The sequence below is a fragment of the Anabrus simplex genome, chromosome 5 (assembly GCF_040414725.1).
Source record: "Anabrus simplex isolate iqAnaSimp1 chromosome 5, ASM4041472v1, whole genome shotgun sequence".
Lineage (NCBI taxonomy): Eukaryota > Metazoa > Arthropoda > Insecta > Orthoptera > Tettigoniidae > Anabrus > Anabrus simplex.
The window spans coordinates 961,836-984,984 of record NC_090269.1 but is presented as its reverse complement, the minus strand read 5'-3'; the positions used below and the strand labels follow the sequence as shown (position 1 = coordinate 984,984).

The 23,149-nt window shown below is 39.2% G+C and overlaps 2 protein-coding genes across 2 annotated transcripts in view; one reads left to right on the top strand and one right to left on the bottom strand.

Annotated features, from left to right (window-relative positions):
- Nucleotides 1-21,776, top strand: part of LOC136873652 (gastrula zinc finger protein XlCGF57.1) — a 79,992-nt gene extending 58,216 nt beyond the window's left edge. The window contains exon 4 of the mRNA XM_067146719.2: nt 16,527-21,776. Coding sequence (XP_067002820.2) covers nt 16,527-17,535 — 1,009 coding nt within the window. The 3' untranslated portion in view covers nt 17,536-21,776. The remainder of the gene's footprint in view (nt 1-16,526) is intronic.
- Nucleotides 2,931-23,149, bottom strand: part of LOC136873653 (zinc finger protein 25) — a 114,784-nt gene continuing 94,565 nt past the window's right edge. The window contains exon 5 of the mRNA XM_067146723.2: nt 2,931-3,033. Coding sequence (XP_067002824.2) covers nt 2,982-3,033 — 52 coding nt within the window. The 3' untranslated portion in view covers nt 2,931-2,981. The remainder of the gene's footprint in view (nt 3,034-23,149) is intronic.

The window sequence follows — 23,149 nt, the reverse complement described above, 5'->3', positions numbered from 1 at the left end:
GTGAAACAAAAATAAAATTTGGAATGAATGGAAAATACAATATACTGAAGAGAGTAGAGCAAGATAGATAGAAGTGGAAAGTGTTTGCAAATGGTAAAGAGAAGTTGGGCACCCAGAAAGTGAAAGAGAATTGTGGGAAAAAGTTATTATTGTTGAGAATGAAACTGTGGACATAGGGTTTGTGAGCAATAAGTGAGTTACACTGACACACCTGGAAGAAATAAGTAAATCACGGAAAGAGTATTTCAGTGAAGTGCTGTATGTAAGAAAACTGACATGTGGAGAAGGTATCCTGGCAGCAGCAAAGAAAGAATCAGGCATTATAATGACAGAGGTGGAATGGGCAGCTGCAAGATGAAGATTTTACAAACTGTGGGAATAGATGAAGAAGCCATAGAAATGCTCAAGTCTGCAGGACTCCAGGATTGTGGAAAAGGGGTTTTAATACCAGTATTCAAGAAAGGAGATAACATATGCTGTAACTACCGAGGAATCACCATTATCTCCCATGTTGCCAAGTTAATGGAAGGATATTGGGGAGAAGAACTTGGTAAAAGGCAGAAAGTCTGTTACAAGAGGAACAATTTGGATTCAGAAATAGAAGTTCAACAGTGGAACCCATTTTCATTCTGAGACAGATCATTGGAAAGAGCTGGGAATATGGGAGAGATAAAGTGATGACTGTATAAACTTAGAAAAGGCATACAACAGCATAAAGATAAATTGTTATGCAAGATAAACAGGAAATCCGCTCAAACATCATGGACAGTAGACTATTTCAACCACCCAATACACACGAATTAGCAGGAATGAACCCAATGTTGGAGAGAGCTAGACCCATACCAATGAACCAAACAAAATGCAAACAACAAAACAAATTGTGTGGGGGAAAATCCATCCACCCAATATAATAGACGGGTTATTAAAAAACAAAAACTAATCAAGCCCTCACCCGACACGGATAAATTTGTAGTTCTCAATTTTGTGAATTTTTGAATGAAAACAATAGTTAACATATTCTAAAAAGCAAGGATTTAAGATATAAATAAATGAACTTAAATGCCACGAACCAAATTGTAATGCCACATGCATCGGCCAAAGAAAACATTATTTCCACACTAGGTAAAAATGACACGAAAATTCAGTTAGACACAAGCACTTATGTAACAATGCCCTTAATTTCACTTACATCTGCACTGATCTTAAAATATTATGCATCAAAAGTAATGAAAAATCATTCAGTATAAAGGAATCAAATATTTGCATCACGAAGAAAGCCAAGCGTGATAACCTCAGTGTTCCTGTACACCTAAAAGATACCCTGGTCTTTGTTCTACTTCATTAAATTTTGTACCATATCATCAAAGCTCATGTCAAACTCCGATATAAATGTATAATATATTAATTTGCTAATACTCATTAGACAGCTGTAAAATGTTTCTAGAACATTTTAGAATATGATAATAATAATACAGCAACAATGACAATAATAATTAGTTACATGATGTATCAAACTCTTCAGTGATCTCATGCACCTAAAGTAGTTTTCAATGTTCATTATAATATATTAAATCACATATCAAGAAAGTGTAACAAATCAAACTCTGTTAAATTATGATCATATAATTAATTAATTGACACTAAGCATCTCCTTCTTCATTCAAACCTATTTAAAATATGATAATAATAAGTAAAACTCTGCAAAAGCTGATGAGATTATGTTATGGTAAACCAGCTTGCTTGTCCAACGCCAGCGAGAGGGTATTCCGTAACATACTACAAGGTATTGCATTTCTTTAGTGACATTAAAAATATACTAACTCATATTTTGCACTTTCAGAGTGTCATAATTTGCTTGATTATATATTTCAAGCACTATTTATATATTTATTCACTTATTTTATTTTATTGCTTCAAATATCCCAGGAGCTGGCACACTCACAATATTGAAGAGAAATTGAATTATTGATAATGCCGATGAAAATATAAATCTAAATTACAACATTTTCAAGGATACAGTTGTTCTTTTAAAGTTTATATGAACAGGATCATATAGCTCAAAATGCAACCACGGAGGAGTTGTAGATATTGTCACTCAGAATTCGTTTGCAAGCTGATAAGCAGTGTTCTGCATTGACTGTATTTTAGACTTAGAATGAGACAAAGTGGTTATTCAGTTCCACATTTGTTGTCGTCTCATTAAGTGCTAGCAGCAGTGATTAATATCTTCAGTCCAGTTTTTATCCTGCAACTCCTTGTCCAATATATTTTTCACTTTCATCTCACAGTTCAAGGTGCTTGAGAAAGCTTCCACTTTGCTAAGTTCGGTAGCTTAAGTTGTTCATTGAGAAGTATCTGATAACTTTGAAGACCAGGGATGAAATTTGAATTATTGTTGAGTGAAATTTTGTATACATGAAGTCATTCTGTTCTGCAGAATAATTAAGAAGTTTCTTGACTTCGACGAGACAAAATGCACCATCCTCTAAGGTTCCAACAATTTGTTTATCTACTTCAAAGTGTTGACTTTTAATCTGCTGCTCCTGGCGAATTTTCCCAACGAGTGAGGGCAGGTTGTGGAGAAAGATGAATGTCTAAAATTTTCTGCTGGAAAGCCTGCACTCTAACTGGAGCTTTCACAAACACTTCTGCACAGCGGAGACAAGTGTATTTACTCTGCCACTTGATGTAGTCAGTAAGCCAACCATGTCTGAGTGGAGCCAAGCAGTGTAACAATGCTTAGAGGAAGCAAATGTGGTTTCAGTATAGTAAATGCTGAATGTAGAAGTGTCCCCATAGTAAATCTCTTTTGAGTCGTGGTTACTTCTTTAATTGTGAAGGGATGGTGTTGTATGCCGAAGGAGAAATTATATCAGTAACAGTGGCAGCAGATGGATTCTTTTAGGTACAGAATTGTAAGAGGTGCATGGAATTTACTGAATATTTTAAAAAATGAGAAGTCGGTTGTTAGTACACACATTTCAGTAGAATGTCTCCTTTATGTAATTCGGCCAATAGAAGAACAGTCTGTATCTGTGGACAAAAGGATTAGCAGTTACTTTATATGCTTCTGACGAGTCCTTGAGAAATTTGCAGTATCTGTTTAAGGTAACTAGACACTAAGTAGAATTCATTGTCAAACCATTCAGGAAAGCTATAACTGAGGAATTGAAACAAATGATACAAGTAACAGGCTTCAGAAAATGTTCTCCGTAGTGCATTCGTGCTGCTGCGTAAGGTAGCTACAGCAGTTTAGTTGGCAGCACTGTGTCACATCTGTCAGCCTCAGTGATTGACAGTCCAAGGTCAACAGGATAGCAGTAAGCCAGTATTCAGATAGATTATTGGAATAGTGCAACATGATACGGGCGGTAACGTTTACTACTGAAGAGAGAGCTTTTTCGGCGGAACACATTTTTCGCAAAGGCGATTGGTTTACAGAGAATGCAAAACTAAAATTACAAGTGTGGTTTCCTAATTCAAAGTGTTCAAACCGGGATACAATTCGGGATTTGATAAGTACGGTAAATTGCATGTGACCGGCTCAGTTCATGATGTATCGGGAACAGCCAGACCTACGTTTTTAGCAGACAAAAAACGTGATGAAATTTCCGATATAATGCAGTGAAATTCTTCGACAATATATGTAGACATGTTTAAGGACAACACTTCCAGCATCTGTTATGCATTGCTGTGGTGAGTACAGAGTTTGTTTGTTTGTTTTGTTTCGATACAAGCCACAGCAGCCATGCTGCCAACTTAACTGCTCATGCTACCTCGCGCAGCAGCACATAGGCGCTGCGGACAATATTTCCTGGTGCCCTATATTAGTAATCTAATGAATCTTTCATTTCAAAATGTATATGTTTACTACACATTTTTCTAAATGTTATATGTCACCATCTTCTTCCCAACATTCTTCACTTTCCCAACGCAATCAAAGGGTGAATGGGTTTCAGGTAGAGAAGGGGATGTACGACTGATATTATAGTCTCGTTTATAACAGTACTGATTTTTTAACAAGTAGATAATAGTAATAAAATAAGCCACGAATAAAAGAAAACTGGCAGTCAATAACAACAGGCCCTGTGAAGCAGTAACAAGATGTGATCATACACATTCACAGAGTTTGTATGTTGTTTCACTTGCGGCCACACTATTTGGTTCTCAGCGAATGGCTGCACCGTTTGAGTTATGTAGCTGTCAGCTTGCACTCAAAAGATAGTGTGTTTGAACTTCACGGTTGGCAGGCCTGGAGATGTGTTTCCACCTGATTCACACCAGGCAAATGTACCTTAATTAAGGCTATAATGTGGCAAGCCTGAAGATGTGTTTCCACCTCTTTCACACCAGGCAAATGTACCTTAATTAAGGCTATAACGTGGCAAGCCTGAAGATGTGTTTCCATCTCTTTCACACCAGGCAAATGTACCTTAATTAAGGCTATAACGTGGCAAGCCTGAAGATGTGTTTCCATCTCTTTCACACCAGGCAAATGTACCGTAATTAAGGTTATAATGTGGCAAGCCTGAAGATGTGTTTCCACCTCTTTCACACCGGGCAAATGTACCTTAATTAAGGCTATAACTCCTCACCCTATCCCACCTTAGCTGTCTGTTCTTGGTGTGATGTAGAGGAAATTGTAGAAAGACACACTGTCAGAAGGTCTGTTTTATATGTCAACATCGTAGAACATTCAAATGGAATGTTTCTCCCCATGGAGATTCTTATAGTATCTGTTGATATTTTGCACAGGTCATTCTCGAGTTCTGTTGACAAGTTATTTTTGGGCTTGATCCCTGTTAGTGTAGTTAGTTTGGCAGTCCGAAATCTTTACACAGCATATCATTGTAGGGATGTGAAAAATATCTGGTGGAGCTCCCAGATTCGCCTTTTAAAATCATTATTCTGTTAGAATTTCACTTTCATATTTTGGTAGCACAATCACCATGTCAATATTGATGAGCAGGCTGCATAGACGGCACAACTTCAGAAGGACTGTAACATGGTAACTTTCATTCTATATCGAGTCACCATTTCCGTCTAGTTTATCTGAGAGTCTCATTTTCAATGCACTTGCTGTTGACCTTTCTTGCATGAATCTGCATCCAGTTAGAAAGGTGATTAATTCTCCGTCCATGTCTCGGTACAGCTCGTCCATTGGTCTTTTCCGTCAAACCCAATTTTCTTCCATTGGTTACATAGCTTCCAAATGTTTCTACCTATTTTATCCACGTTTTTGTGGTCACTTTCCATGGGAGGTCATGCTTCAGAGCCATTGAGTAGGATGACATTAAATATCTTTCTCTTGTCATTAGGTAGAAATTTTGTTCTTAAACTTTTTCTGCTGGAAGAATAACATGGTAAGCCCGCCTGGATTCTGTCCTTTACTCCATGATCTGATTCACTATAGGATTAGTTAACAAAGATCTCCATGCTCTCAAATTGTTTTATGGGCTAGAAATTTACTGTATTTTGCCCTTAGAAAATCTGACAATCTCTGTTGTGCTGGGACCCATGATCTTCAGATCCTGAAATTTCAACCCCAGCAGTGATCAATCCGTAGTGTTATATTCCCTCAGTTGTAGTGTTTTAATTCTTCCTCACCTCATTAAAGCACAGCTCCCTACATTCTGGTGATATTATATAGAGTTGTCTGCATGACGTCTCAACTGCTCTCTAATGGTCATCTTTGTCTCCTACAGCTCTTTCACAGTCTTTGTTCTGATGGCTTGTCCTGAAAACATGAGCTGATACCTGCACTGTTGGTGAACTCAGCAATCATTGATATAAACTCAAAACTACTACTCACTCATTCAACTAATCACTGAAGTTGGGTCATAAGTAACCTCTTCAGAATTGAACCACTTAAGGAATAAAATAAAGGAACAAAATTAAAACAAAAATGGTGACATTTTAAGAGCACTAGATGGTGCCAACTATGATAGTTGTCTTTTTGTGCTGCTTGGCCTCGGCTTCCTCAGTGTTAGATCAGGCAAATCCTATATTTCTGAGATAGAACTGTTGACAACTCTGCCTTTCATTTTGCTCTTTTGGTTAAATGACTGAATGTGACAGATTGTGCATGTCCGATGTAACAAGTCTAATTCTGTATTATTTAAACATTCTTGTATACATTGTTCTATAGACAAAATACTGGCTCCTCACCATGTGGTGGCTAACAAGGCAAGTTACCATTTATCCTTGCTACTTTAACATAGCACAGGCAGGTGTCGCCAGGAAGATACTGTGTGTAGTGAATTGCGTATCATAGGTTCTAGCCATAATCTCGAACATGGACTGATAATTCCTGTTTTTGTTTTATGCAGCTTGTGAACTGATGACAGGCAGGGAGTTGCTTCCTTACCTCATGTGAAGGATGAGTAATTCTGCTGGTATCATTTTTGTAGTTCGTAACACAAAAGAATTAGCATTCATTTTCTTCTCTGAAGGACATTGGATTATCTACAAAACCTACTTAACAATACACATATTTCAACTTTGTATAATAAACTATACAGTAGTAATAATTATAGTTACCTCTTTGTACTGCGCCGGCCCCGTGGTGTAGGGAGGGGTTCGATTACCGGCCAGGTCAGGGATTTTTACCTGGACCTGAGGGCTGGTTCGAGGTCCACTCAGCCTACGTGATTAGAATTGAGGAGCTATCTGACAGTGAGATAGCAGCCCCGGTCTAGAAAGCCAGGAATAACGGCCGAGAGGATTCGTCGTGCTGACCACATGACACCTTGTAATCTGCAGGCCTTCGGGCTGAGCAGCGGTCGCTTGGTAGGCCAGAGCCCTTCAGGGGGGTCTTTCTACAGCAAGTTCCCTATTGTTTGTGATATTAACATCTATTCTGCCCTGTTCACTTGTTGATTACAAAACATTCATATTGCGTTTCGCGAAGATTAGTCGAGGCATATTCAAACAGTATGTAGTGGGATGTCACCATTTTGTATGAAAGTTTATCAAACTTCCATAATCTACAACTGTTTATTTTACTGTAAAAGCAAATAAAAGTAGGCCTATAGCGTTACACATAGGAATTTATAAATTACTCTAATTTATTTTAGGTGTAATGCGTCTCTTCTACCACAGCTCTTCTCAACAAATATAAACAGGGGAATATAACTTACTATTCCTTCTTCAGCAACACGAATAAATGAATAAATATATTCACAATCCTTCAGTGACCTGGATCATGGGCCAGTTACACATATCTACACAAACTGAACATTCACATGACTATATTACAAAAACTTTGCGCTGTGGTGCAGTTGTTTTGAGTATTTGAAAATTTGAGAGATATACATTGTTAGATGTAGTACTACTTCTCGTGGATTTTGGAAGGCTTAAAATCTACAAGATCCTTGTCATTGGTTTTTCAAATGCCATGGAAATCACGTGGGAGAGAATTCTGATGGTCAGATTCATAAGATCGATGGTAACCGAAGGAACATTAAAACACTAGTATTAAACTCAAAATTATTTATGTTTCACCTATTCATGCAGATATTTTCATTTAACTCAAATTGCTTCAAACCACACTAAAATTGCATACCCCACATCTTTATTACACACTCCTGTGGCTTTCAGTATTAATAATACCAATATAAATGGTCCGTTATTGGACATTATAAATTTTCCAACTAACTCATTCCTGGTTGCCAGCGTTTCGCCCTTGTGTGTTAGGCTGGGCTCATCAGTTGGTACCTAGCACACCTACCAAGACGCTGGCTAGTGCATACCATGGAGGCCACTGCGTAAGCTAATTGTAGCCACCGGCAGTGCCAATGCACTATGAGACACTTTGTCCCATTATCAAAAATTGATGCCTGCCTGGCCATCAGATGATATAGATGTTGATTCCCATAGGGAATCTGAAATATTTGTTCCGAATGAGTAAATTTATAATACGAATATAAATGGTCCGTTATTGGACATTATAAATTTTCCAGCTAACTCATTCCTGGTTGCCAGCGTTTCACCCTCGTGTGTTAGGCTGGGCTCATCATTTGGTACCTAGCACATCTACCAAGATGCTGGCTAGTGCATACCATGGAGGCCACTGCGTAGGCTAATTGTAGCCACCGGCAGTGCCAATGCACTAAGAGACTTTGTCCCATTATCAAAAATTGATGCCTGCCTGGCCATCAGATGATATAGATGTTGATTCCCATAGGGAATCCGAAATATTTTTTCCGAATGAGTAAATTTATAATACCAATATAAATGGTCCGTTATTGGACATTATAAATTTTCCGGCTAACTCATTCCTTAATATACTAACAATTTGTTGGTTATTTTGATCCACCTTTTCAATACAAATTTGAAAAGGTGGATCAAAATAACCAACAAATTGTTAGTATATTATAGCATAGTTCAATACGGGTTTAATAATGAGATTAGTTACATGTAATAACTCATTCCTGTTTGCCAGCGTTTCGCCCTCGTGTGCTAGGCTGGGCTCATCAGTTGGTACCTAGCACACCTACCAAGACGCTGGCTAGTGCATACCGTGGAGGCCACTGCGTAGGCTAATTGTAGCCACCAGCAGTGCCAATGCACTATGAGACACTTTGACCCATTATCAAAAATTGATGCCTGCCTGGCCATCAGATGATATAGATGTTGATTCCCATAGGGAATCTGAAATATTTTTTCCGAATGAGTAAATTTATAATACCAATATAAATGGTCCGTTATTGGACATTATAAATTTTCCAGCTAACTCATTCCTGGTTGCCAGCGTTTCACCCTCGTGTGCTAGGCTGGGCTCATCAGTTGGTACCTAGCACACCTACCCAGACGCTGGCTAGTGCATACCGTGGAGGCCACTGCGTAGGGTAATTGTAGCTACCGGCAGTGCCAATGCACTATGAGACACTTTGTCCCTTTATCAAAAATTGATGCCTGCCTGGCCATCAGATGATATAGATGTAGATTCCCATAGGGAATCTGAAATATTTGTTCCGAATGAGTAAATTTATAATACCAATATAAATAGTCCATTATTGGACATTATAAATATTCCAGCTAACTCATTCCTGGTTGCCAGCATTTCCCCCTCGTGTGCTAGGCTGGGCTCATCAGTTGGTACCTAGCACACCTACCAAGACGCTGGCTAGTGCATACCGTGGAGGCCACTGCGTAGGCTAATTGTAGCCACCAGCAGTGCCAATGCACTATGAGACACTTTGTCCCATTATCAAAAATTGATGCCTGCCTGGCCATCAGATGATATAGATGTTGATTCCCATAGGGAATCTGAAATATTTGTTCCGAATGAGTAAATTTATATTACCAATATACACTGACTGACAGAGCAAATGCAACACCAAGAAGGAGTGGTTCGAAAGGGATGAAAGTTGGGGAAAAAACAGAGACGGCACGGACAAATAATTGATGTTTATTTCAAACCGATATGCAGGTTACACAATGCGCACGGCATCGACTCAGTAGGATGTAGGACCACTGCGAGCGGCGATGCACGCAGAAACACGTCGAGGTACAGAGTCAATAAGAGTGCGGATGGTGTCCTGAGGGATGGTTCTCCATTCTCTGTCAACCATTTGCCACAGTTGGTCGTCCGTACGAGGCTGGGGCAGAGTTTGCAAATGGCGTCCAATGAGATGCCACACGTGTTCGATTGGTGAGAGATCCGGAGAGTACGCTGGCCACGGAAGCATCTGTACACCTCATAGAGCCTGTTGGGAGATGCGAGCAGTGTGTGGGCGGGCATTATCCTGCTGAAACAGAGCATTGGGCAGCCCCTGAAGGTACGGGAGTGCCACCGGCCGCAGCACATGCTGCACGTAGCGGTGGGCATTTAACATGCCTTGAATACGCACTAGAGGTGACGTGGAATCATACGCAATAGCGCCCCAAACCATGATGCCGCGTTGTCTAGCGGTAGGGCGCTCCACATTTACTGCCGGATTTGACCTTTCTCCACGCCGACGCCACACTCGTCTGCGGTGACTATCACTGACAGAACAGAAGCGTGACCCATCGGAGAACACGACGTTCCGCCATTCCCTCATCCAAGTCACTCTAGCCCGGCACCATGCCAGGCGTGCACGTCTATGCTGTGGAGTCAATGGTAGTCTTCTGAGCGGACGCCGGGAGTGTAGGCCTCCTTCAACCAATCGACGGGAAATTGTTCTGGTCGATATTGGAACAGCCAGGGTGTCTTGCACATGCTGAAGAATGGCGGTTGACGTGGCGTGCGGGGCTGCCACCACTTGGCGGCGGATGCGCCGATCCTCGCGTGCTGACGTCACTCGGGCTGCGCCTGGACCCCTCGCACGTGCCACATGTCCCTGCGCCAACCATCTTCGCCACAGGCGCTGCACCATGGACACATCCCTATGGGTATCGGCTGCGATTTGACGAAGCGACCAACCTGCCCTTCTCAGCCCGATCACCATACCCCTCATAAAGTCGTCTCCTGTTTGCTGGAAATGCCTCTGTTGACGGCGGCCCGGCATTCTTAGCTATACATGTGTCCTGTGGCGCACGACAACACGTTCTACAATGACTGTCGGCTGAGAAATCACGGTACGAAGTGGGCCATTCGCCAACGCCGTGTCCCATTTATTGTTCGCTACGTGCGCAGCACAGCGGCGCATTTCACATCATGAGCATACCTCAGTGACGTCAGTCTACCCTGCAATTGGCACTCCTTCTTGGTGTTGCATTTGCTCTGTCAGTCAGTGTAAATGGTTCGTTATTGGACATTATAAATTTTCCAGCTAACTCATTCCTGGTTGCCAGCGTTTCGCCCTTGTGTGCTAGGCTGGGCTCATCAGTTGGTACCTAGCACACCTACCCAGACGCTGGCTAGTGCATACCGTGGAGGCCACTGCGTAGGCTAACTGGAGCCACCGGCAGTGCCAATGCACTATGAGACACTTTGTCCCATTATCAAGAATTGATGCCTGCCTGGCCATCAGATGATATAGATGTTGATTCCCATAGGGAATCTGAAATATTTGTTCCGAATGAGTAAATTTATAATACCAATATAAATGGTCCGTTATTGGACATTATAAATTTTCCAGCTAACTCATTCCTGGTTGCCAGCATTTCGCCCTCGTGTGCTAGGCTGGGCTCATCAGTTGGTACCTAGCACACCTACCAAGACGCTGGCTAGTGTATACCGTGGAGGCCACTGCGTAGGCTAATTGTAGCCACCGGCAGTGCCAATGAACTCTGCGACACTTTGTCCCATTATCAAAAATTGATGCCTGCTGGCCATCAGATGATATAGATGTTGATTCCCATAGGGAATCTGAAATATTTGTTCCGAATGAGTAAATTTATAATACCAATATAAATGGTCCGTTATTGGACATTATAAATTTTCCAGCTAACTCATTCCTGATTGCCAGCGTTTCACCCTTGTGTGCTACGCTGGGCTCATCAGTTGGTACCTAGCACACCTACCCAGACACTGGCTAGTGCATACCGTGGAGGCCACTGCGTAGGCTAATTGTACCCACCGGCAGTGCCAATGCACTATAAGACAATTTGTCCCATTATCAAAAATTAATGCCTGCCTGGCCATCAGATGATATAGATTTTGATTCCCATAGGGAATCTGAAATATTTGTTCCGAATGAGTAAATTTATAATAGCAATATAAATGGTCCGTTATTGGACATTATAAATTTTCCAGCTAACTCATTCCTGGTTGCCAGCGTTTCGCCCTCGTGTGCTAGGCTGGGCTCATCAGTTGGTACCTAGCACACCTACCAAGATGCTGGCTAGTGCATACCGTGGAGGCCACTGCATAAGCTAATTGTAGCCACCGGCAGTGCCAATGCACTATGAGACACTTTGTCCCATTTTCAAAAATTGATGCCTGCCTGGCCATCAGATGATATAGATGTTGATTCCCATAGGGAATCTGAAAAATTTGTTCGGGATGAGTAAATTTATAATACCAATATAAATGGTCCGTTATTGGACATTATAAATTTTCCAGCTAACTCATTCCTGGTTGCCAGCATTTCGCCCTCGTGTGCTAGGCTGGGCTCATCAGTTGGTACCTAGCACACCTACCAAGACGCTGGCTAGTGTATACCGTGGAGGCCACTGCGTAGGCTAATTGTAGCCACCGGCAGTGCCAATGAACTCTGCGACACTTTGTCCCATTATCAAAAATTGATGCCTGCTGGCCATCAGATGATATAGATGTTGATTCCCATAGGGAATCTGAAATATTTGTTCCGAATGAGTAAATTTATAATACCAATATAAATGGTCCGTTATTGGACATTATAAATTTTCCAGCTAACTCATTCCTGATTGCCAGCGTTTCACCCTTGTGTGCTACGCTGGGCTCATCAGTTGGTACCTAGCACACCTACCCAGACACTGGCTAGTGCATACCGTGGAGGCTACTGCGTAGGCTAATTGTAGCCACCGGCAGTGCCAATGCACTATAAGACAATTTGTCCCATTATCAAAAATTAATGCCTGCCTGGCCATCAGATGATATAGATTTTGATTCCCATAGGGAATCTGAAATATTTGTTCCGAATGAGTAAATTTATAATAGCAATATAAATGGTCCGTTATTGGACATTATAAATTTTCCAGCTAACTCATTCCTGGTTGCCAGCGTTTTGCCCTCGTGTGCTAGGCTGGGCTCATCAGTTGGTACCTAGCACACCTACCAAGATGCTGGCTAGTGCATACCGTGGAGGCCACTGCATAAGCTAATATGTAGCCACCGGCAGTGCCAATGCACTATGAGACACTTTGTCCCATTTTCAAAAATTGATGCCTGCCTGGCCATCAGATGATATAGATGTTGATTCCCATAGGGAATCTGAAAAATTTGTTCGGGATGAGTAATTTTATAATACCATTATAATACCAATACAATTATATGGCTGTTAATAATTGGATTTCTGTGTTCAGGTTTTCTATTTATGGGGATTATGTAATAATTGCTGATTCACTGATTGAGTTATATCGAACAATAACATGCCAACCTGGCTTCCAATATTTCTACACCTTCTTTGGCAGTACACACTAATCCCAGTCAGTTGTCGTCCTATATAGATTGCGGGCTAAGTTGTATGCGCCTCACTACAAAACAACTACATATTTTATTATGCCTAATAGGTTGAATGATATCTCACTGGTATTTTTGGAAAGGTAACAACTTTATCTCCATTCACTGAAATATATTTTTTTTTAAATCTTAGAAATTTACATGAATTTATAATATGTTTGGCTGGAATAATACTCATTATAACATTTGGTTTATTAACGATATTGTCATCACAAAATCTTGATTGATATACAATGAATAGATTTAATTATGTTATTTTGGAATAATATAATAATTTACATTTATATTCCATCTAATACTCAAAATTCTGCATTTTTATGGTATATGTTGACAATGGTTGAAATTTCCCCATCTGATTATGAGTAAAAAGATTTCTCTCTCATTCAAAACTCACTAGTTTGTGAGCCTTCAAAATTTTAAATTCAAAATGTTTATTGTTGTCAGGAGATTGGCCATATTAGCGACACAAAGAAAATGAAACAGTGCTGTTTGCTAAATAAAATTATGACAAAGAAGTAATCAGGCCTGTGAAAAAGCATATTCAAGAAAACATAAAAGAAGTAAGCAACTATAATGCATAGATTACTTAAGAAAATGGTATCAGAAAGATGTTCACGGAGTATGTTAATTGTACACATTCATGTATTCATTACATTATTTTTCTTATTTGTATTCTCTCATTTCATCATCAGCATACCTTATGATATCCTAACTCTACATCTCGAGTAGTTATGATATTAATTTAAACCATCAATATGCTACGATCATACCAGGATGATCGGCAATACAGTGAATACTGGCTTGTGACTCATTTATAGCTTTGACAACGAGGATTTCTTACTTGACATGTAATAATAATAATAATAATAATAATAATAATAATAATAATTTCGTGTGGCTATTTCTAGCCGAGTGCAGCCCTTGTAAGGCAGACCCTCTGATGAGGGTGGGCGGCATCTGCCATTTGTAGGTAACTGCATGTTATTATGGTGGAGGATAGTGTTATGTGTGGTGTGTGAGTTGCAGGGATGTTGGGGACAGCACAAACACCCAGCCCCTGAGCCATTGGAATTAACCAATTAAGGTTAAAATTCCCCGACCCGGCCGGGAATCGAACCCGGGACCCTCTGAACGGAAGGCCAGTATGCTGACCATTCAGCCAACGAGTATTTGACATGTTTACAAACTAATTGATATGTCCATATGACATATATCAGGAAAGCCATTTTTTGAGTCTGCAGTAATTTGATACTTTGCACATATTATATGACTGTTAATAATAGGATTTCTGAGTTAAGGGATTCTATTCTGGAGGATTTTGTAATAAATGTTGACTCTCAGTTTCAGTTATATGGAACGATAATGCGCCAGCCTACCTTGAAATATGTCTACATCTTCTTCGGCTTTATACATTGGATTAATCCCAGTCAGTTGTTGTCGTAGAGAGCTCCAAACAATTGATACAATCCAATATTACTGTCATTTTGACACTCATGCAACATGATTACCTAGAGTTACTTACTACAAATTTAAATTCTTACTAATCTTATTTATCTATGCCACACTTACCTTCACGAATCCCTTTTACGAGAACCCTCTTTCTAATATCATGGACTATTCATCGCTATTCCTTCTTTTTCAATACACAAATTCTTTCTGCTACTCATAGCCGAGTCCATTATGTCCATTTACAAAGACATACTCATATTTGACCTTATTGAAGCTCCCTTTCTTTTATGTCATATTATTATCATCAAGTGAGTGACTACTACAATTCATGTACACAATAATATAAACTGATAATATTCAATCAACATTCCTACCTGAATATGCACTCCACTTTAGTTAGATAGTAACATTTCTCTTATGACGATTCACTGTTTACATATCATCAGTGATGTTCAAATGAAATCTGCTTCAATAAACATTAAGATTGCAATTAACGTTTTATGTTCTTTTAGTAAGAGGCTTAGTTTGAACATTAGCACATGATTATTGTTCTTAAATTGATCACTGAAGTCTCCCCTGAAATATTCTATGCTGATAATTCCCTAATTCATAACTTGTAAACTTTTCCAGGTAAGTAAAAATATGTGAACTCATTCCAGTATAGGTTAGCTTACATTTACCATGTTGGAATAAGTAAAAATATGAAATCTAACATTATGGAAGAGGTTTCTTTCTACTCACATCTAATGCAAGAAAAGTGAAAATAAGAAAATAAAGCAAAAAATGTCCACTTAATTACTGCATCTGTTCACTCATGTAGTGATCAATTACAGCATCCTCACTTCGGCTTCTTGTTTGCTAATTTATTGTATATTTTTATCCAGGTAGTTGTCATTAGACATTATAATTTCCTTATCACACACATTGACTTGTTATTTTAATTGTCAGGCCAATGACCTTAGATGATAGGCCACTTTAAACAGCAAGCATTTCAATTGTACATGAAAATCAAACAGGCATACAATTTCATTATAATCTCAATTCAGTTCTACTTGATACCCGTGCCCCTGTCAGTCATTGACTACAAATCTTACATTTGACAGATCAGGACCACAGATTACTGTTTTTGTTTCTTAATACTTGTTCTAGGTTGACATTTTAAATTGGTTTCCCTTTTATGGTAATGCAAATTTTATTTTAATATTTCTTCTGAACTCTCCTGTATTACAGTAACACAAATATTTATCATTTAATCTGAGCTCTGCAAAATAGCCTTTATCCTTCATCTGTTCATATTGGAAGTGTTTATCATTCTCCTATCTCTACTCATAATCTGTACTATTCAGAAAAGTCTTACCATTACTATTAAGTTTCTGGCATTCTTCATAACATTAACAAATTGCTAATACTACTTCTAAATACATCTTTCATATTTCACAGTCAGATTATGACTAATATTTATTCTTTTAAAAGGAACCGTATTATAAAGTCTCCTTATAAAAATGTAACATGGTTTAGAAAAGTTTTAGAATCATATATTTTAATGCCAGTAAATATAAATATGTTTTTTATGTTCCTTTCACCACTTTACTTTCCTGAACTCTGTGCAGTCCAAAGGAACTTCACCCAAAGTTCATAATAATTTGTACAAAGTTATGGAATTAGTTTCAGAGGTTGTCACTATGCTATACCCCATGTAAATGAATGAGATAGACAATATTTTGTATTGAATTTCCTTTCAGTGTATAAAATATTCAGTAGGCTCCAGCTAATTAGAATGGAAATATTGGATCAAACCATGCTCATCATTGGTAACATGGTATCAACTTAGGAGCTCATCAGAAAAGTGGGAGTAAATGCATACATTTTTACTTGTTAAGCACAAAGGAGGATTTTAGATTGGAGTGCTTCAACATTTCCTTCTAAAAATAGTAATATGTCTTTTTTTTTTCCTCTGAATTTGTACTTATAACTATGTGTCTTCTAGTGTGCAGAATGTTGGATTATTGCTTATGACCACTGGAGAAAGGAGGCACTGTTGTACAGTGTGCAATGCGACGTTCATGCAAGAATCCCATCTAACGAAACACATGGTATCCTACTCTGAGGAAGGACCGCAGGTTTGTAATCTATGCAACATTAAGCTCTTAGATTGGAGAGCTCCCTCAAAACAGCTCGTTATTCTGAAACAAATGGTAAATACAGCAGCAGGTAGAGAAAGGCCGTTCGAGTGTCACCAATGCAAAAAAGCGTTCACAGTCAGTAGTAATTTGCGTAGACATCTGCGTACCCATACTGGAGCAAGGCCATTTAAATGTGGAGAATGTGTTAAAGCCTTTACTACAAAAAGTAATCTGGAAACGCATATGGTAGTTCATACTACAGAAAGGCCATTCCAATGTCGAGAATGCGATAGTGCCTTTTCTCTAAAAAGTCATTTGAAAGCGCACATGGATGTCCACACAAGAACAAGACCCTTCCAATGTAATGAATGCACGAGGACGTTCAGTAGAAAAGGTAACCTCAGAGTTCATATGGTAACTCATACTGGCATACGGTCATTCCTGTGTAAGCAATGCCAAAGATCGTTCCGGACAAGAAGTAATTTGCGAGCACACATGCAAATCCACACTGGCGAGAGGCTATTCCATTGTGGAGAATGCAGTAGTGTGTTTAATGTGAAGAGACATCTAAAGAACCACATGGTGAATCATACTGGAAGGAGAACTTTCTACTGTGTTGAATGCCAAGAGGGGTTTTGTGAGCGAAGTAGCCTAGCAGCACACTTGTTGACTCATATCAAAAAAACACCATTTCTCTGTAAAGAATGCAATAATGAGTACACGTCCAGAGGTAATTTACAAAGGCATATGTTGGTTCATTCTGGTGAGAGAGCATTCCAGTGTTCAGACTGCAATAACGTGTTCTCTATGAAAAGTCATCTCAAAACCCACATAGTAGCTCATACTATTAATAAAGGCATTTCTATGCCGTGACTGTAATAAAGGGTTTATTGAAGTTGGGTGATGCTAAGTCACAAGATATTACATATTGAAGAAATTCCGTTTAGGTGCTAAGAATGGAATCATGCTTTTATTGATTGAACTAGTTTATGCAAATCCATAGTAATTAACACTCGTTTTAAGCCATACTGTAGGAATAATTCAATAAAGCTTCCGTTGCACGAAGTGGTCGCCATACTCGCTAGGTAAATTCCAAATGGACAAACGTCATACTTTTTTGAATAATGCAATTTTGCGTTCACAAACGTGAATAGACTACTATCCTGCATTAAAATTTTCCTGGAAGGAAGAATACCGTTTTTCGTTTAGATGTTTTATCGCCCTTCAGGCTTATGCCGTGTCAAGAAAACAAGGTGAAAGTTTTCCGTTTCGCAGAGAACGTTGGTCCGCGCCTTCAGGAAAAAGTCTCGACTGTTCACGAGGAAGCCTTCTAGAATAATGAGAGTGAATTTATAATGCTTTACCTCTGGAGCTCATTTGCCATCAGGTGGCACAGTGCTCCCACGGGAGCTGACGGCTGTGTTATGCTCCAATTAAGACATTCTATCAGACTTTGTCTGCGTGAGAAGTAGGAAAGTACATCAGATGGATCAGGTACAAATATTGTGGTAGTATAATTTAAAGGGGACTGGTATAAATATTGCCATCTATAACTGTTAATATGTGTGGAATTTGAAATGTATCATTTAACAATGCCCTATGAACTGCTAGACAGCAATTGGCTGCAATTTGTTAACTGTGGTACATCTAATATCTTGATTGGACGATTTGGAGTGATTTCTACAGCTTTTTTCTTTGACTCCGTGGGCGAGTCAATTGTCAACGTGCGTTGACTTGTGCTCCTACCCTGTGAATGGGGAGTTGGCTTCTTATTGCCTCCAAGACGGCTGTGTTTGGTGAGACACTCCATCTAGCCATTAGGGATAGGGGAAATGATTACTGTCACCCTAGTTAAGGGACGGAAGTGGCTGTGGAGCCTTATTTACCTGAACCTACCTTGCTAAGTCATCTACATGTTTTAGTTCATTAAATTACTTTTGAAGTGGCTGATTAATGTTATGTAACATTAATTCTTTCTGCAACTGACAGTGTGTGGTAAACTATCTTATGACATGTGCCAAAAAGGATTATTTATGGACCTCTCCATTGGTAAGTTTTGAAAATGTACTTTGTGTGAAAAATATTTCATCTACCATGAACACAAGATGTTTCTATGAATTTAAACATGTCTAACTCAAATATTTTTTATACAGTGCGTTTGATAATATAGATGTTGATTCCCATACGAAATCTGAAATATTTGTTCCGAATTAGTAAATTTATAATACCAATATAAATGGTCTGTTATTGGACATTATAAAATTTCCAGCTTACTCATTCCTGGTTGCCAGCGTTTCATCCCCTTGTGCTAGGCTGGGCTTATCAGATGTTACTTTAGCACACCTACAAAGATGCTGGCTAGTTCATACCATGGAGGCCACTGCTTAGGCTAATTGTAGCCAACAAGTCTCCCATAGTGCATTGGCACTGCTGGTAACTACAATTAGCCTATGCAGTAGCCTCCACGGTATGATGTCTCCCATAGTGCATTATCTCTGCCGGTGGCTACAATAAGCCTACGCAGTGGCCTCCATGGTATGCACTAGCCAGCATCTTGGTAGGTGTGCTAGGTACCAACTGATGAGCCCGGCCTAGCACATGGGGGTGAAATGCTGGCAACCAGGAATGAGTTAGCTGGAAAATTTATAATGTCCATTAACAGACCATTTATATTGGTATTATACAGTGCATTGGAGATGCATTGATATTTCCTGGGATATCATGTAAAAATGCCTCAAATTTGGTATTCATCGGCTGAAATAATATTTGAAACTGTTTAACTGTGTTTTACCTCTAAATTTCAAGGTATATATGGTATGTACCTTGATAGCCTTAAAACTGAAACAGCTGTGGTCTCCGTATTTAAGTGTTCTTTCTGTATTATATTTAAAGACTATTCTAGGCTCTGCTCAGGCCTAGTAGCATGTTATTAACATTGTTAATATTTAAATTTGTCATTCTCAGATGTGTTGTACTTAACTTAATTTTCTTGGTTTATTATTATTACGAGGGCAGATCAGAAAATAAGTTGCACTTCCCAGTTATGGCCATTTATTACACCACCTATAGAACAGCAACTAGACTATACCCACATACTTTGTAATGTCACTTTTCCAGATTGTTTCCAAGAGACTAAATATTTCTGTGAACACACAACCAACTTGTCGATGCCGAATGCATAGAAATTTCCTCCAACATTCTGCAACCACTAGACAGAGGCCTTCATCCCCCATCAGTCTGGAAATGTCAACCACCGAGCTCCGTTTTGAGCTTACCGAACAGATGAAAGTCACATGGCGCTATGTCGGGACTGTAGGGTGGATGTTGCCAGACCTCCCACTTGAAACGCTGCAGCAGTTCTCTCGTTTGGCAGGCCTTGTGAGGTGTAGCGTAATCGTGCAACAAAATCACACCGCCCCTTCTCTTTAATTGCTTTACGCAACCGTAGCAACGTTTGGCAGTACGACGGTAAGTTGATCGTCGTTCCTTTTGGCATAAATTCCACGTGCAGCAAACCTTCTAAATCAAAGAACACTGTCACCATAACCTTACCGGCTGAAGGTTGAACCTTGGCTTTCTTTCGTTGTGGTGATGAGGGGTGCACCCATGCCATTGATGTTCGCTTCGTTTCGGGGGTGAAGTATTGGACCCAAGTTTCGTCGCCTGTGACGATTCACCACAGAAATCCGTTGCCGTCCGTGGCATAGCTTTGCAAAAATGCCAGGGAGGATTGGAACCGTCCCTTGTGCTCATCGGTGAAAACACGTGAGACACATCTTTGACACAGCTTACAATATCCAAGGTCCTCGTGAACAATGGCAAACACACTGCCATACGACATGTTTAGCTGCGTTGCGATTTATCTCAGTTTAATGCACCGATTCTGTCTAATGATCGCATTCACACTGTTGACCTTTGCACGGGTCCTGGACGTTGCGGGCCTGCCTTCGCGATGGTTGTCCATGATATCCGTGCGTCCGGCTTCGATTTGCTGACACCACTTTAGGATACCTTGCCGGGAAATGGCCCGCTCCCCATACATAACACTAATGTCATGATGAATGTCCGTGCAATTCTTCCTTTTGGCCCATAGGAATCTGATTGTCGCACGTACCTCATATTTGGAGTGAACGTCCAGTTGACGCGCCATTACATTTGGCCGCTATTCACACAATACTAGGCGAGATACCACAGCGACCAGCCTAAGAGACGTGTGGGTAGTGTCTGTCCCTTTCTCCGCTGTGCCCACGGTTGCGACATACGGCGCGCTGCTGCGGCGCGTTAGTGCAACTAATCTTTTGATCCACCTACGTATTATTAATATTAATGGGTTTTCTTGGAAGTCATTTATTTTCTATATAATATTGATGGTGCTATTATCGTTTTGGAGCCTTAATTTGCTTTAACGTTATGGATTTATTCTATGTCTGGTAACCTTAATACTTGCTATTGTTGTGCCCCGTCTTACAATGGTTATGTCAAGATGGTGAGTATTGATTAGATATGACAATTTGATAAGCATTGCATGACAGTTACAAGTTGATTGTCTTTCGAGAAGCAATCTGGATCAGATGCTTGTGTGGTGTAGATTGATGATGACTTTGGTTACTGTACCGCATATTAAATAACATTGGCGATGCGATCACTATGATATTCCTACCGTTTAACGTGTGATGTGATTTGGTGAAATTAATTATTTTTGGTGTGAATATGTTGTGTTTTGGCATGTTTCCTACTTCGCCTTCTACCACTTGTGGTAGTTTGAATGTGTTTTCTTCCCATCTGGTTTATCTTTTAATTTCATCTCATGTGTGACCTTTAAATGAAGTGTTTCTTAAACATGCTCTTCAATATTGTAGTAGTAAAATTGGTCTAAAAAAGGGGTACCCCGTCTTTAAAACATTTACTGAGAGATCTCAACGCAATATAGTCATATGACCATTGATCTAAACGTTTTCTTTTGAAAAAGGAACTGACGTTCGTGAGTAAATATGTATTTTTAAGGTATTACACGATTTGTGATTTAATATGTTTCCAGTAAATAAAGTAATTTCTTCGTATTATTATTTCATTTATTTAGTTAAATTTTGCTGTTGTATCTTTAAAAATGTTATGGGTTATTTATTGGTGTTGCTCTCCTTTTATAAAATATTCTTATTTATTAAATTTTCATGTGGTTAAAACGATTTAGTGTTTTGGGGTATTTCACACGAATTGCTCTATCCTATTCCCCTGGATGCACCTCTGTTCAGGTACCCTTTGACCTTTGGTTCTGCCCAGAGTCCATCACTTCCGAGTCCTGTGTCTGTGTTACTATCGAGGCCTACCTTAAGTAGGTAGCGTGATTTCGCGCTGCGATGGTCTCTTGCCTCTTTTATGGTTGGGCTAGCAATCAAACACCTGGGCGGCGGTGTTTTGCCTTCAGTTGTTTAATTCTCCTTTTCATTGGTTGTTAGTACGCCACAATATGGTAGAATAAATCAATAGAAACTGGTAAAATAAAATGAATATCTTTCTCATTGCGTATATCATCTAAATCTGAACCGATTTCACAAATTCTAAAACTCCTAAAATTCTTATGTCAACAGCTACATTAAGCAAAATCACTTGTTTAAAATTTTTAAACGAGTTAAACGAGGAAAGAACTTGCAGTTAAATTCATCTCTTAAATATATTCCACACATCAGTGGATTTGAATTTATTGTCGAGTATCACCATAACTTTTGAAATGTGAACAGTTTTAATATCTGAACTCGTGATGATATATGGCTTACATTCTTTTTACTCAATCCATTATACAGATGGGATCAACATATTGTACTCTTTTAATTCATTCTGTTCACATCACACTTTACTGATACCAAAGTCGTTAAAGTTTGTAGCATTTATACAGGTAAAAATTTGTTCAATTAGTTTATTTTATAGTCCACTGTGGTGGCGTGTCAACCCCATCTTCCAGAAGAATGTGAATTGCTGCTGGATTAAAGTTATATCAAGTTCTACTGGGCGAAATTTAGGTTACCTTTGTCTGTGTAGTTGAAAACAATTTTCATGTTACAGGTTAGGTTGTAAATTTAGGCATAATCTTGTGTATTATCATGTGATTATCACACAGCATTGTTAGGAATTTAGACTTCCTAGTTCCTGGTATGAGCTTATTATGTGGTGTTAGTAGAATATCTTATTTTAGGTCGTATACTTTTTTCTTATATGCCAAGTAAACTTCTAAGGAGTGGGTGGTTGTAGTACCATCAGGAATTCTCTTCATATCATGGTCATATCTGATCCATGAAGATTTATATTCTCCACATTTTCTCCAATTATAGTTTTAACTATGCAACTTGTAAAAGTTTAACTTCCGTTGCTCTTCCTCGCAGATCATTGAGACTTATGGATGTTATTTGCATTAAAGTCTATCAGATAGCTAAATTCTTTATTTGGATATACTTCTCAAAATATCTTGTCTAGTATTGAGATATTCCAACTG